This window comes from Mesoplodon bidens, assembly GCF_964165515.1.
Source record: "Mesoplodon bidens genome assembly, chromosome: 3".
Taxonomy (NCBI): Eukaryota; Metazoa; Chordata; class Mammalia; order Artiodactyla; family Ziphiidae; genus Mesoplodon; species Mesoplodon bidens.
In genome coordinates this window covers 29,541,225-29,558,789 of record NC_138178.1, presented here as the reverse complement: position 1 = coordinate 29,558,789, position 17,565 = coordinate 29,541,225, and the positions used below count along the sequence as shown (strand labels likewise).

The 17,565-nt window shown below is 37.7% G+C and overlaps 1 protein-coding gene across 4 annotated transcripts in view; it reads right to left on the bottom strand.

Moving 5' to 3' along the window:
* Positions 1-17,565, bottom strand: part of DIP2C (disco interacting protein 2 homolog C) — a 359,289-nt gene that overhangs the window by 135,496 nt on the left and 206,228 nt on the right. For all 4 annotated transcript variants that reach the window (XM_081228458.1, XM_081228459.1, XM_081228460.1 and 1 more), the window contains 2 exons: positions 13,118-13,243; positions 2,052-2,261 (listed from right to left, as the gene is read on the bottom strand). In XM_081228458.1, coding sequence (XP_081084584.1) covers positions 2,052-2,261; positions 13,118-13,243 — 336 coding nt within the window. The remainder of the gene's footprint in view (positions 1-2,051; positions 2,262-13,117; positions 13,244-17,565) is intronic.

Genomic DNA, 17,565 nt, shown 5'->3' with positions numbered 1-17,565 from the left:
TTCTTATTTTATTATTTTGCCTCTGCTTTCTTTCAAAAATTTTTTTTCATATTTACAGAAAATTCCTGGATACTCTAGGAACTTATCTATGTGCCAAATTAGAAATTACTGAAATGTCACACACTGAGAAGCTATATTTAGGTTACACTGAGACTTAACGTACCTGAGTAATGCAACATTTTATAGTTTGGATAAATTTAATTCTCCATGCTATAATTTCCTCCAATATTCCACATGTAACTACATAAAGGGAGAAACAAATGCAGGGAGTAATCTGTTCAAAATTATGTGTTTCTCTTGGTAAGATTCCTGATATTTCCTTAGAAGTGCACTCAATCAGAAAACACACATTCCTAAGGTAACAGCGAGGGGCAGAGGTGGAGGGAGTTCCATGTCTCCCCTGCCCATGTGGCTGCCAGACAAAGCACACTGACTGAGCCTCGGGGCTATCTCAGGTTCCAAAATACACAGGAAGAAATTTTAGCATCTAAAAATCTTTAATGGTCATATAAATTTCTGTTTAATTCTTATCTATGATTTCAAATAGAGGTTCTCAGTACACATTAACCAGTGTATGTTCCTGAAAACGTTTTAAACTGAAATTTAATACTACTACTTTGCATGTGAGTGTTACTTTAAAAACTGTGGAGAATTTTCCTATTTTCTCCTTTTTACTCGCAATGGGTACAAAGGAAAGACAGTATCATTCCTTTTCTCCCACTAAAAAAGTAGAGCAGGGAATACTGACTTCTGAAGAAGCCAGCAGCTGTTAACGTGAGAACTGGGACCAGACCCAGCCCTCCCAACCGGCTGCCTGTGTCCTGCTGGTAGACAACCAGTCTCACTGCTGATTCTGAAAAGGCTGTTGCTCTTAACCTCAACTTCATGCTGAGCAAGTGCCACTGGGGCCAAGTCCTGAGAAGTCAGTTTGGAATTCCTCTGACTCTGTCAAGTAGCCAATAATCTAGAAATACTTTCTGAGTTTGAGAAGCTGGCAGAGTATTTCATTCATTCATTTCACTTACCTATTTTCTAAACGTGGATTTTTTGGATAAGAAGATAGATGTGGGAGGATGCCGTGCACCTGCCCTGTGCTCGATGATCAACCACTGCACAGGGAGGTGCAGCTTCCACGTCCCTGGATGCGGCTGACTCTGGTCCACCCCATTTGAATAGAGAACATACTGAACCATCTTGGCACCACATTCAAAGCAAGTAATTTACTTTGTGAATAATTTTTTATTGAAATGTTTAAAAATCTCAATCCACAGCTGAAAATGGATCAGACAGATCTGGACCTCATGCTGTGTCTTCCACACCAGACGAATGTGGCGCAGTGAGTGGGGGGCTAGGGTGCAGGCAGAGAAACAGGACCCTTACCCCCTCCACGCAACCCCCTGCTCATCCAATATGCTCCTTTCCTCTAACAATTCTCACTTCATCTCCTGTTTTACACTATTTCCGAACATCTTACCAATGCTTCCTAACTCTGTGCTTTTTTAAATACAGAGGATCCCATGTACCATGGAACCTACACACAAAGTAACGTGAACCACCCCGGAAAGCTGAACGCCTATGGCAGAAAACCATATAAGCAGTAGTGATGAAAGCCTCCCCTTCTTAAGTGACTTCCAAAGTAAGGGCAAACTCACTCTGAAGTCCCCAGCCTTGTTTATTAGCATAATTAAAATTTCATTTAGGAGCATATTTTAGCATGAGGAGAAGAAAGTATGTAACCAGATACGGCTGCAAATTTCTCTAATGAACAAGAACGCATTCCCCTACAAGCAGAAAACTCTTGAAATTATAGCTGTAGGAGACGTCTGGGATGTAAAGAATAGTAAAACCAAGGGTTTCACAAAACAGTAAAACCAACACAACAAAGCAGCCCAGAAGCGAGAGTGGGGCTCTGTTCTGTCCCTCAGATGGATTCCATGGCCGAGATGTGCAAATAGAGAAATTCCAAAATAAAAAGGGCAGGGTTACTCAGCAGCCACTCAGACGTAAGGACAACGAGAATAACGCAGACGACTGCCCAGCAGGGCACTCACCTAGGTGCGTCTGAGCCATGACGTCAGCCAGCCTGTGGGCGGCGCCACTCCCCCCACTCTGGGTGGAAGAGGAGGAGGTGGTGGAGGTGGTGGAGCCGTGGATGGCCTGGCTGATCCAGTGCTCCATGTTGATGCTGCCCTGGCTGGAGGTGGGGGTCCCCTGGGAGTCGCCCTGCACCGAGCCTTCGTCTTCTGAGCCAGAGGAGGTATCTGTGGGAGGGAGGTGATCAGCCGTGTATCACAGCAAAGAAGCCCCCCCCAGGCTTAGTCCCTCTCCAAACACTGCGAACACAGACCTACCTCCCACACTAACTGATCGACGACCTTTGAACACTCTTGAAAAATTACACACTTTTCAGATGACAAATTATTTTTCACTGTAGTGAAGTCTTCATCCAAAACACCTTACATATATATGCTACAGAAAGTTTTGACATTACAATCTCAGACAAAGACATACTCACCAATTTCCTCCACTCAAGAGTTTGGGGGAGAAACCAAATGTTTTCTGTGTACTCAGACACCAAGCGAGAAGGTCAAGGTGGCGTTTTCTAAAAGACACTGAACTTTCAAGCGTTTCGAAGTGTGATGCTCTGTAGCCCTTCTTTATACCGAGGTGTTTCTCTGAGTCATGTGCTATTTTAAGTTCCATGTGAGTGTGGCAGGTCTCATCCTCCTGCCTCTCCCAACGAATGATCTGGACTTCTCTACCAACCTACATCTAAAGACTCTGCCTCCTCCTTTCGGGAGGACAGTAAATCACCACACTACATTCTGTGATCAAACTAAATGCATTTACTTTTATATTTGTTCCATATAAAATTTTTTCATTGTTTACTTGATTTATTTTGCTATGTATGAAAACTGTGTATCTTGGATTGAGCAAAAACATGTCACTTTTTGCATTAAAATTAATGGAAATAGTATTCATTTAATAACTTTTCACCTAGAAGCAAGGTTTTCAAGAATGAATTGTTGTATACTTGTTACTTAAACTTCAATGTAAGAATGACATTTATGATCGTACATATAGGTGAGTTATGTGAGATGCCAGGAGGGAAAAAGGATGAGAGTAGCTCTAGAACATTCACTGAGAATAAGTGAAAGGGTAATTTGCCTTAAATCAAGACATAGGACTTTTTCTTTTTTTAATGTTAATTTTGCTGTTTATTCACTCATTCATTCATCAATACTTATTAAGCACCTACTAATGTATTAGTTACTGTTCTTTTTTTAAATTAATTTTTATTGGAGTACGGTTGATTTACAAGGACTTTTTCTTTAACACGGCAATATTTGTAAAGGATATTTACATTGTATTTTATTATCACTGTGATGTGACCTAGGCTGTCTAGAAATTTTTAAAAAGTTTATCCATTAGAAATTTGTTACAGAAGCAACAGTAATATTAGAAGGCCAACAGATTCTCTTCCCTTGTCCTTCCTTTTAAAATAACTTAGAATTATAATTTACATAAAAATAAAATTTATATTTTTGGAATTCAGACCTAAGAATTTTTTCAATTTTTTTTGAAATTGTGGTAAAATATACATAACATAAATTTTACCATTTTAACCATTTTAAGTGTACAGTTCAGTGATATTAAGTACATTCATAATGTTGGACAACCCTCCCCATAACTCATTTCACCACCATCCATCCACATAACTCATTTCATCTTGTAAAACTGAAACTCTGTCCCCATTAAACAGTAACTCTCCATTGCCCCTTCCCCCCGCATGCCCTGACAACCACCACTCTACTTCCTCTCTGTGTAATTCTGACTACTCTAAGTACCTCATGTAAGTGGAATCGCACTTTTGTCTTTCTGTGACTGGCTTATTTCACTTGGCATAATGTCCTCAAGGTTCATCCACTTTGCAGCATGTGTCAGAATTTCCTTCCTTCTTAAGGCTGAATAACATTCCATGATATGTACAGACCACATGTTGTTGTTATCCATTCATCTGCTGTGGACACTTGGGTTGCTTCCATGTTTTCGCTGTTGTGAATAATGCTGCTGTGAACATAGGTATATAAATATCTCTTTGAGAGTCTCCTTTAAATTCTTTTGGGTATGTACTCTGAAGTGGAATTACTGGATCATACAGTAAATTCTATTTTTAATTTTTTGAGGAACTGCCATTCTGTTCTCCATAGAGGCTGTACCTCTATGCACCTCATTTCCACCAAGAGTGCACAAGGGTTCCAATTTCTTCACATCCTTACCAACACTTGTAATTTTCTGTTCCTTTTGTTTTTCTTGGTAGTAACCATCCTCATGGGTGTGAAGTTGTATCTCTTTGTAATTTTGATTTGCATTTCCCTAATGATCAGCGATGTTGAGTATCTTTAAGTGTAATTATTGGCCATTTGTATATCTTCTTTGGAAAAATATCTATTCAAGTCCTCAGACTTAAGACTTCTGAGAAATGTATACACCCGTATATCCACACAGAACATTACCACCTCCCCAAAAGTTTTCTCATGCCCCTTTACAAATCAATCTTTCATTTCCCACCCCATCTTTTCATAAGAAAACTATAGAACAATATCATTCATGATATAGACACTAGAATCCTCAAAAATATTAGCAAACATTATCAAGCAACATATAAAATGACCAAGTGGTAACCAGGATTACACATATGAACATGAATTAAGGTTAATATGACATTCAAAAATGAATTAATGTTATATACCATATTAGTAGAATAAAGAGAAAAAAAAAAGTATGTTAACCTTAAAAGTCAGAAAAGGTATTTCACAAAACCTAACACCCACTCATGATAAAGCCTCTCAACAATGCAGGAATGGAAGGAAACTTCCTCAACCTGATGAAAGGCATTCATGAAAACCCACAGCTAACACTGTATATACTGGTAAAAGACTGAATACATTTCCCCTAAGATAAGAACAAGGCAAGAATGTCCCCTCTTGCCACTTCTATTCAATGTTATTCAGCAGGTTCTGGCCAGTGAACTACAGGGAAAAGAAAAAATTAAAGCCATCTAGATTAGAAAGGAAGTTGTAAAATGGTCTTTATTCACAGATGACATGATCTTATATGCAGGAAATTCTAAGGAACACATGGGAAAATTCTTTAATTAATAAATGAGCTAGCCCCTTCTGCCATGTAAGGACACAGTGAGAACATGGATGACTATGAGGAAGAAGGCTCTCACCAGACACTGAATCTGCCAGCACCAGATATTCTCAGCATCCAGAACTACCTTTGCATTGACAAAGTCATCAATGTGCCCAGCTAATTTTCCAGTTATCCTTGAAGTGGGGGGTGTGGGGGGACTTAATCAAAATTTGTTGAGTGGAGCTTACAAGAAAGTTCTTTAATGGGGACTGCCTCTGCTGAGAGGACTAAAAGACAATGGGACAAGATGAATTTCTGCAGTGGGTCAAGCACACACAGAGTGAGAGAACCAAGATATCTCTTATCAAAGCAGAGAGGCATCAATGCTCCCCCACACCCTTTTCTGGCTGGACAGACTGCAAATTATTCCCACCTCCCAGGGAACAAGCACACGTTGATCTAGTAGTCAGAAGTCAAAATCCAGCCATCCAATCAGTTAGCATGCGTTGTCACTGTGGCAGGTGATAAGAGTTGCATAGTTATACATCTGACTTCTTAAATTCACAGGACCACCAAAAAAAGATATGAAATATCTTTATAAGATACTAGCACTGAACAATAAGGGAATGAAATTAAGAAAACAATTCCATCATGACAGCATCAAAAAGGATAAAACACTTAGCAATATATCTAACAAAAAATTAAGACAATACCTAGTAAAATCCCAGAAGGCTTTCTTTAAGAAATTGAAAGCTTATTTTAAAATTTATTTGGAAATGCAAAGGCCTGAGAATAGCCAAAATAATTTTGAGGAAGATGGAGGACTTCATTACCTGATATTAAAACTTACTATGAAGTTACAGTAATCAAGATAGTGATATTAGCACAAGAATAGGCATATATTTCAATGGAACAGAACTGAACCCAGAAATATAGTCTTACATTTATGGTCATGGTCCATTTACTTTTGATGAAGGTTCCAAGACAATTCAATGAGAAGAAGATCACCTTTTCAACAAATGGGCTGGGCAACTGAATATTTACGTATCAAAAAACCAAACCAAAATAAAAAACACAGATCCTTACCTCAGGCCATAAATAAAAATTAATTCAAAATGCATCACAGGCCTAAGTGAAAGAACTAAAACTATAAAATTTCTGAAACTTCCCAAAGCACAATCCATAAAATAACTGATGAACTGAACTTCATCAAAATGGAAAACTCTTAAGCCATGGGTAACATAACAAGTCACCACTAATTCAGTGGCTTATAACACTGCACATATTTATTATCTTAACAGTTCTGGAGGTCAGAAGTCTAAGATCAAAGTGTTGGCAGGGTTTTATTCCTTCTGGAGGCTTCAAGGGAGAACCCACTCCTTTACCTTTCCTACCTTCTTAGAGCCCACCTGTGTCACTAGCTCATGGCCCCTTCATCGATCTTTAAAGTGTATCCCTCCAACCTCTGGTTCATTATCTTTTTTTTGTTTGTTTTTTTTACTTTGATACTCTTCCCTAAGGACATTTTTTTTCCTCCAGTTTTATTGAAATATAATTGATATATATCACAGTATAAGTTTAAAGTGTACAGCATAATCGTTTGACTTACCTATACTAGAAAATAATTACCACAGTAAGTTTAGTTAGCATCCATCATCTCATATAATATAAATAGAAAAAACAAAAAAATTTCTTCCTTGTGATGAGAACTCTTAAATTTTACTCTCTTAACAACTTTCACATAGATCATATAGCAGCGTTAACTATAGTTATATTGTACATCACATCCCTAGTACTCATAACAAGAAGTTTTTGCCTTTTGACCACCTTCTTCCAATTCCCTCTCCCACCACTCCCTGCCTCTGGTAACCACAAATCTGATCTCTTTTTCTGTGATTTTTTTTTTTTTAAGATTCCACATGTGACTGAGATTACATAGTATTGTATTTATCATTCTCTGCCTGAACAGAGACTTCTTTGATTACAGTGGGCCCACCTGGTTAATCCAGGATAACTGCCCTATCTCAAGATGCTTAACTTAATCATAACTGCAAAGTCTTTTTTACAATGTAAGGTAATATATTCACAAGTTCTAGAAATTAGGACATGGATATCTTTGGAGGGGGCCATAATTCTCTCCACCGCAGACAACATTAAGAAAAGACAAACTACAGTTTGCAAATTGTATACCTGATAAAGAACTTGTATTCAGATTATATAAAGAACTCTTAACCAGTGAGAAGACAGACAACTCATTTTAAATATGGGCAAAAGGGCTTCCCCGGTAGTGCAGTGGTTGAGAATCTGCCTGCCAATGCAGGGGACACAGGTTCAATCCCTGGCCTGGGAAGATCCCACATGCCGCAGAGCAACTAAGCTCGTGTGCCACAACTACTCAGCCTGTGCTCTAGAGCCCATGAGCCACAACTAATGAGCCCCCGTGCCGCAACTACTGAAGCCTGCACGCCTAGAGCCCGTGCTCCACGATGAGGGAAGCCACTGCAATGAGAAGCCCGCGCACCGCAACGAAGAGTAGCCCCTGCTCGCCGCAACTAGAGAAAGCCCGCGTGCAGCAACGAAGACCCAACACAGCCAAAAATAAATAAATAAAATTTTAAAAAATAAATAAAAAATAAAAAAAAATAAAAATGGGCAAAAAATCGGGACATTTCACCAGTGAATATATACAAATGGCTAACAAGCACACAAAAAGATGCTTAGCGTCATTAGTCATTAGGGAAATGAAAATTAAAACCATAATGAAATATGATTTCATATCCACTAGAATGACTTAAAAAAATAAGGGCAATACCAAGTGTTGGTGAGGATGCTGAGAAACTGGAATCTTTATACATTGCTGGTCGGAATATAACATGGTATAGCCATTATGGAAACAATGTGACAGTTTCTTAAAAGTCAAACATAAACTTACCATAAGACTCATGAATTCCACTCCTAAGAATCTACCCAAGATAAATGAAATTATATATATATACACAAATATATGCATATAAATGTTGATAGCAGCATTATTCATAATAGCTGAAAAGTGGACACAAGCTAAATATCCATCCACTAGTGACTGGATAAACAAAATGTGGCATATCTATCTAATAGAATACAATTCTGCAATAAGAATGAATGAACTACTGATGCTACAAAATGGATGCTCAAAAACATGTTAAAGAAGATACAGAAGGATATATTTTATTAATTCATTTACAAAATGTCTAAAATATTCTTAGAGGTGTATAAATCAGATCAAATGCTCCCTAGGCCTGGGTGTGAGAATGGGAATTAACTGCAAATGGGCACAAGGAAACTTTCTGGGGGGATGGAAATGCTTTAAAACTGGACTGCACCAATAGCTGCACAATCTATATATTTACTACAAGTCATTAAATTATACACTTACAATGTGCTAATTTTATGGGATGTAAATTATACCCCAAGAATGGTATTAAAAAGGAATGTGTTTTCCGCAATAGTTGGGCATAATATTCTATAAGTACCAACTGCATCAAGTTGGTTGATAGTGTTGTTTTGACAACTTCCTTATGATTATTTAAGAAGAATATTTTAAGAATCTCCAATTATTATTTTTGTTTTTTCTATTTTTCCCTTCATTATGCCAGTTTCTGCCTTATAAATTATAATGCTCTGTTTTTAGGTATATAAATATTCATTGTTATAACTTCCTGGTGAATCGCTCATTTTTCAATATGCAATGTTCCTCTTTATATCTGGTACTACTTTGTCCTGCTGTCTACTTTGTCTGATATTAATGTAGACTTGTTCACCTTCCTATGCTTTATGTTTGCGTTGTATATTTTTTCGTTTTATTTTTAACTATCCTTGTTTTTATATTCAAATGTGTCTCTTGTAGACAACATATAGATGTATCTTCCTTTTTTATTCAGTCTGACAATCTCTATCTTTTAAGTGGGCGTTTGGTCCATTTACATTTATTGTAATAATTGATACGAGTGAGTTTACATCTAACATTTTGCTATTTGTTTTCCATTCATTCCTCCTATTTTAATCTCTGTTGATTTTTCCCACCTTTGTTTCTATTAACTAAATTTTTTTTTTTTTTTTTTTCCAGTACACTGGCCTCTCACTGTTGTGGCCTCTCCCGTTGCGGAGCACAGGCTCTGAACGCGCAGGCTCAGTGGCCATGGCTCACAGGCCTAACCGCTCCACGGCATGTGGGATCTTCCCGGACCGGGGCACGAACCCGTGTTCCCTGCATCGGCAGGCGGACCCTCAACCACTGCACCACCAGGGAAGCCCCCCAAATACTTTTTAAGAGTTTCATTTTATGTTCTCTATTAAATTCTTACCTATACCTCTTCTCATTTTTTTTAGTGGTTACTTTAGGGCTAAGAATATGAATCCTCAATGGGTCCATATGAGATCAATACTGTAAATGTTTGCTCTTCAAATCTGACACTACAAACTTTCTCTCACATCTCACATCACACCTGACACTATTCATTTCATTCTTTCCATTTTCTGCTTCCTACTTCATAACCATACAACAGTATAATTCCATTCACATTGCCTTGTCTTTTGTGCAATTGTTGGTTTAAAGAAAATTACATGAAAAAGCACAGAATTTTATGTTTACCCAGCTATTTACTGTTTCCAGTGTTCTTCTTTCCTTTTCATAGATGTAAATTTTTATCTGGGATCATCTCCCATCAGCCTAAATGACATCTGTTAGTGTGTTTGCTGTTCTGCTGGCACCATATTCTCTGAGCTTTCATGTGTCTCATTATGCCTTTTTTTCACCCTCATTTATGAAGGATATTTTCACTGAATGTGAATTGACAGTTTCAGTTTTTTCCTTTTGGTACTTTATAAAAATGTCTTTTCATTGTCTTCTGGCCTTTACTGCATCTTCACATAAGTATTCATAATTCATATGACTGTTCTTCTGAATGCAATATATCTGTTTTCCTTTGATGACTTTCAAGATTTCCTCTTAATCTTTGGATTTCAGCACTTGGACTATTATTAACTTAGGGATGATTCTTTTCATACATAATCTGCATGGCGTTCACTGAGCTTCTGGGATCTGTGAGGTGGTGTCTTACATCAATCTGAGAAGTTTGTGACCCTTATTTCCTTAAGTAGTTTTTCTTCCCTTTTCTCACTCTCTTTTCCTTCTTGGATTCCAATGATAAGTATGTTAACATTGTATCACAGATGCTTGAGGTTCTGTTAATTTTTCTTTTATCTTTTGACTCCTCATTCTTCAGTTTGGTTAATTTCTCTTTATCTCTCTAAGTTCACAGACTCTTTTATCCTACTTCTCCAATCTGATGCTAAGCTGATCTAGTAAAATATCATTTCTGTATTATATTTTTCATTTCTAGAGTTTCTATTAATTTTTAAAATATTTTTTTCCTTTCTCTGATCAGCTCAAGTATTAAGGTAATATTTTCATTTATTTCTTTGACATATTTTCATTTGATTCCCTGAATGAGGTCCACTGCCTAAAAGCAGTCATCTCATTTGTTTTGTGCAGCTTTATAGTTGTGTATGGTGTATGGGTTAGTCTGGTAAGTTATTTCATTATGGCTGGAAGCGAAAGTACTGACAAATTCTTCTTGTATTTTTTTTTTTTTGCAGTACGCGGGTCTCTCACTGTTGTGGCCTCTCCCGTTGCGGAGCACAGGCTCCGGACGCGCAGGCTCAGCGGCCATGGCTCACGGGCCCAGCCGCTCCGCGGCATGTGGGATCTTCCCGGACCGGGGCACGAACCCGTGTCCCCCGCATTGGCAGGCGGACTCCCAACCACTGCGCCACCAGGGAAGCCCCTTCTTGTATTTTTGTATGTGAAAAATAAAGCAAAGTTTCATCTGTAGAAGACTGGCATTGCAACAATCCTAACCATATCTTTTCCAGAAACTATGATACTAGTCAGCAACCAGTCACTTCATGCAGAGAATATAAACTTCAGGAATATTCTCTGAAGAAAACTGGACACAAAATTAGTTCTAACAAATGCTATCAGCAACCATGGAAAACAGAGTGAGAGAAAGTGAAGCTGAGCCACGATTTTGTTCAAGCAAGTACAGTTACAAATATGCAGATTACTGATAAGCACAAAATAGGTTATGAATGAAAAATTTTATGATGATGGTGTTGGCATTTATGATTGTACAAAACTATCCCATGTGATACTGTTACTAGGACTCCTGAATGACAGTTTACAAAATGTATTATATGGTGTACATGAAAATGCTAACTAAACAATTAAATGCAAATGTTGCACCAAAAATGACATTCATTTCCAATAACATTCTTTTATATTTTGCAAAGACCTTTGTACAAGGTTCGTTCTCCTGAAAGTTTTGTCTTTCATCACACATGACACAACACTCACGAGGATGGATTCAACATGTGAGAAAGCACATACACAAATAATCACATTGCACCTTGTACTTCAGACTCAACATTTCCCATAAAAAGTGGCTCAGAAAAATGTCCATCTCCCTGAATACTGTCTAGTTTCAAAGAGTTGGCTAAAATATATTTCAAGTGGGGTTTGTTATTCTTGTAAGTCCATTCTGTTTGTTGTATAAACACATACAAAATAAAATTTTTCGCCACTTATAAATTTTGGCAAATTACAACCATAAACTAAATAGCATTAAGTATATTAATTATGCTGATTTAAAAAGAGTCCAAAATACATGCTGTGGCTCAACAAAAAGGAAGGAAATTGGCAAAAAGGACACCCTTTCCTATTAGAATATTATATTCTTGAGATAAAGAACATTTGTGGTATTATCTGTTACGACAAAACAAAACAACTAAGTTTTATATTATTTAAGTTTTGTCTTACAAAGCTCAGTACTTTCACTTTTAAAGGCATGTAAAGTTGAAGACTTAAGAGTTGTTTGAAGCAGTATTGGATATACTTGACCACATCTGTGAGTTGAAGTGTGTGCTTCTATTACCCTCACTGTTTGCAAACACTCATGACTAACTTCAAAAGACTCCAAAAAATGCTATGTATGTTCAACTATTCTTACTGCACCTTAAATTTCTCTTATGAACAAAGGGGTGTGCCAGGTAACTTAGATCTGCAGAAAAGACAGAGTGGCAACAACGACATGAATAATGTTGGAACCAGAAACACATACAGAAAAAAATCAAGGAAATTAGGTTCAATCTTTCATGTTTCTAATAGATACCTGGATGTTTAACTTCATGTTTCACTTCAGTTTTGAAGATCATGAGATACAGATTACAATTATTTGGGTAGAGTTAAGTAGAGATCTTAGGTAGTTATATAAAATTCAAGATTAAACAAAAGCAGAAATATAAATGGGATATTACCTTCAACCATTTAGATCAGGGGTTGGCAGGCCTGTGGGCCAAACCCTCTGCCTGTTTTTGTGACTAAAGTTTTATTGACACATAGCCATGCCTTTCACTGACATGTTGCCCATGGCTGCTTCAGCACCACAATAGCAGAGCAAGCAGCTGTGATACCCCAAAATACTACCTGCACTTCACAGGAAAAATTGATGACACCAGTTTAAGTAACTGCCTAAATTTTTCAATTCATTCAATTTATTAACAGAACATTACAACCTACTGACATTTTAAAGACTTGAGAATATGCATACACCAGTCTAAGCAGAAGAGAAATCCAGCTTCGGTTAGAAGGATGGATGTACAAACTCTTCTCTTGCTTTGTGAAGAATTAAATAAAATTTTATAGGATTTAAAAAAAAAGTCTATCATATTTATGAGTCTAAATGAAAAGTTTAAAAACACTTATTTATATAGACATATACATAATCATGCCAATTTTCCTTCCAAGTTTTATTTAGAGCGTATTTACTATTTCTGGACTTCTGGTTCTCAAAATCTGAATTATAGCACCATGATTTTGAAAGTTAAAAAGATCGCAGTTGCTGGCACTGACTTCATGAAGCAGACGGGGCCTGCGGCTCACCTGGGGGTGTGTAGGCGTCCATCGAGGTCTGCACAACCAAGGACCTGCGTTTGGAAGGCATAGGCACTGCCATCTTCCTTTCTTTGTGTTTAGCGAGCGCAGCCTGGACAGCCTCTGTATGGACGTCTGAAACAAAGCGAGAGCTCAATCACTCCATTGTTCAGGGACAGCCCGAAGGCCCCAAGCTTTTCTGCTTTCTTTCTGGTCCTGTGAAAGAGTTTATCATCCTACAGAAACTATCACAAATGGATGAGTGGGGAAGGAAGGAAAATAAGTGTAAACCTGCTAGTTTGAAAGCTCCAGGAAAAAGGCATTCAAATTCATTCACAGACTTTTAACTGTTCATTTTATTACCCTACATCTGTATAAATAATCAGATACTGGATGTAAATCGTTGTGATTTTTCTTTTCTTAGAGTGAAAGGACATTGATCTTCAAATATTTCTTCACGGGTCACATTTTCAAGCTTCTTAATTCATTTTAATGTTCTGTTAAGGTAAGTATGTACACCTTACAGGCTGTATGGTAATGATTTTAGCTAACACTTTCCAAACATCAGTTATGGGGCACTCACTATGTTAGGTATTTTGTGTATATTAACCCATTATGTTAACTCCACAAATGATTTTTTACTGCCTATTTTGTAAGGTGGTGTCCTCAGGGCTTGGCGTGGAGAATCAGGTGGACAAGGTACTGTGTCTCATGCAGCTCACTTTCTAAAGGGTTAAAGACAGACAACAATCAAACGGGGTAAGACTGAAAATAAGATAAAAAGATTGAGTACCTACTTTAACTGTGAAGCCAGGGAAGAGCTCTCTCTTACTGTGAAATCTGAATAGTAAGATGAGAATCTCCAAGACAGAGGGAAAAGCCAGCTCAAAGGCCCTGCACTGTGAATGAGGATGGTGCTGGCACAATGCACACAACACCAGCAGAGGAACTCACCAGGATGAGGGCTTTACAGGAATCCTACAGAGCTTGGCTCCCATTCTAACTTTGACAGGGAAGCATGAGGGAAGAAGGGTGAGCATGGATGACATGATCTGATTCCGTTTTGGAGGGCTCATTCTGGATGTTGTGAAGGAGACTGCAGGAGAATCAGAGTAGGAGCCAGGAAACCAGTTAGAAGTCTGCAGTCAGGATACTACTACACCCACAATCTTCTACACGCTCTGTGGGAGGAGCCACTCTTATTATTCCCATTTCACAAATGAGAAAGCAAAGGTATGAAGCTCCCCCCAGTGTCATGTAACTGGTGAGTAGCATTGACAGGGTTTGAACCCAGGTGTGAGTACCTCCAGAGCCCACACCCTTCACCACTAACCACCCTATTCTCTAGCTGTTCCTACGAAAACTCCACCCTGTTAACATTTGAGAGTGGGGGTAAATATAGGCCAGCCCTTGGGCCAGATGAAGTCTGCAGTCTCTTTGTAATAATGTTCACTGGAACAGAGACACACTCATTTATATGTGTATTGTCTATGGCTGCTTCCATACTATAAAAGCAGGGCTAAGCAGTTGTGAGAGACCATGATGGCTAAAAATATTTTCTATCTGGCCCTTTACAGAAAGTATCTGCCAACACGTGTTTTAGAGCATATCACATACCAAACACAATGAATTTATTTATTATTTTATTTTGTTCAGATTGTGTATGCACTGCTCTTTTCTCCTCAACTGGACTCAAAGTACTTTAAGACAAAAACCTAGTTTCTGGTCATTCTTTTTCTTAAACTCCTAGACTAAAAACTGATGACTGAATGACTTGTATTCACATTACTGAATAAAACTAAAGGGCTCATCAATGAGGTGAGAGTACACTAATTCCCCACATATCAAATACTTTGTTTTATATATTTCTCCTTTTGAATTTTTTGGATGTAACTTCAAATTTACAGAAAATCTGCAAGAATAGTACAGAACTCCCGTATAACTTTTACCCAAACTCACCACTTACATTTGACCCCATTGCTTTCTTTATGTAAGTGTGTTTTTTCCTAATCATTTGAAAATAAATTGCAGGTACCATGTTCCTCTATACCTAAATATTTCAAAGTATTTCCTAAAAACAGAGATATTCTCTTACATAATGTAAATTCTCAAAATCAGGAAATTTAACAATGATGTACTATTATCTAATTCAAAGTCCATGTTCAAATAGTGCCAATTAGCCCAGTAACTTCCTTTGCAGTTATTTTGTCTTCCTAGTCTATGATCCAGTCCAGGACCACGGATGCGTGCATTTATCAGATTTTCTTTGCCCTCCTAGATCTGGACCAGTTTCCCAGCTTCTGCCTCTCGTGAAACCATTTTAAAGAATACAGGCCAGTTATTTTGTAGATTGTCTTCAACTTGGATTTTCTGATGTTTCCTCATGATTAGATTCAGACCATGCATTTCAGTGGGGGTTCCAGAGAAGTCTGTCCTCTACTGATGGTGTTAACTTTGGTCCTTGATTAAGATGGTGCCCATCAAGTTCTTCCAAAGTAAAGATGTTACTTTTCCCACTATGTAAGATTCTGTTTAAATTTCAAAGAAACTGCCAAAGTGATTATAATATTTAACATCCACATCACCAACACATGAGATTCTAATCCTGCCACCAGCACTTGGTACAATCTTTTCTATAGTAGCTGTTCTTATGGTTGTGAAGGAGAATCATGAAGTTTAATTTACATTTACCTGATGGCTTATGTTGAGCACCTTTCCTGGACTTCTTGGACATTTGCATATCATCTGTTGTGAAGTATATGTCCAAGTTTTTGAGCTGCCTTTTTATTACTGATTTATACTAGTTCTTTATATATTATGGATACAAGCTTTTTTTTAAGATATATGTTTTGAAAATACTCATCCCAAGTCTATGGCTCAACTTTCAAACCCTTAATAGTGTGCTTGATGAGGAGAAATTTTTCATTTTCATGAGATTCATTTTGTTATCTTTTCCTCTCTAGCTAGTGCTTTTTGAATCCTGCCTATAAATTTCTACCTACCCCAAGTTTCAAAAAATACACTCCTTTGTTTTCTTTGGGAAGCTTTATACTTTTACCTTTTACTTTTAGGTCTAGGTACCATCTCAAGTTAATTTTTCTAAGTAGTGGAAGTGGAGGTTTGTGTTCACATTTTCCCACATGCTTATCTAATTTTTCAAGTACCATTTGTTGTAAAATTTTCCTTTCCTTATTAAATTGCCCTAGCTCCTTTGTCAAGTATCACCTGACCATGTGTGTATGGGTATAATTTTGAACTCTCCATCTGGTACAGTAAATCCATTTGTCTATCCTTCTGCTATGTTGATTAGTTATATATTTTTTTCAGTTAGAGTATTTACAAAAAAAACATATAAGATTCACCCTCCCAACAATTTTCAGGTGGTCAGCACAATACTGTCAACCACAAGTACATTATTGTGCAACAAACCCCAGAAGTCCCCATCCATCCTGTATGACTAAAACTCTACACCCACCTAACAGCAACTCACCACCTCCCTGCCCCCAATCCTGAGCAACCACCATTCTATTTTCTGTTTCTATGAGTTTACTATTTTAGACACCTCATATAAGTGGAATCACACAGTATTTGTCTTTCTGTGACTGGCTTATTTCTCACAGCAAAATGTCCTCAAGAATATGCTGTAGGGGGCTTCCCTGGTGGCACAGTGGTTGAGAGTCCGCTTGCTGATGCAGGGGACAGGGGTTCGTGCCCCGGTCCGGGAAGATCCCACATGCCATAGAGCAGCTGGGCCCGTGAGCCGTGGCCGCTGAGCCTGTGCGTCCGGAGCCTGTGCTCCGCAACGGGAGAGGCCACAACAGTGAGAGGCCCACGTACCACAAAAAAAAAAAAAAAAAAAAAGAATATGCTGTAGAATGTCATAATTTCCTTTCCTTTTAAGGCTCAGTAGTATTCCACTATATATACACACCATATTTTCTTTATCCATTCATCCACTGATGGATATTTAAGTTGCTCTGACCTCCTGGCTATTGTGAATAATGCTGCTATGACTATTGGTGTAGAAATATGTTTGCATCCCTGCTTTAATTATTTTGGATATATATCCAAATAGAATTCATAAATCATATGGTGGTTCTATTTTTTATTTTTTGAGGAAGCTCCATACTGTGTTCCATAGCTGCTGCACCATTTTACATTCCTACCAACAGTGCACAAGTGTTACAATTTATCTACAAACTCACCAACATGTGTTTTCTGTTTAAGAAAATTTTTTATAATAGCCATCCTAATGGGTGTGAGTGGTATCTCACTGTGGTTTTGAGTTGCATTTTCCTGGTAATTAGCAATGTTGAACATCTTTTAATGGACTTATTGGCCATTTGTACATCTTCCTTGGAGAAATGTCTATTAAAGTTTTTTGCCCATTATTAAATTGGGTTATTTAATGTTATTGAGTTGTAGGAGTTATTTATATATTCTGGATATTAACCCAT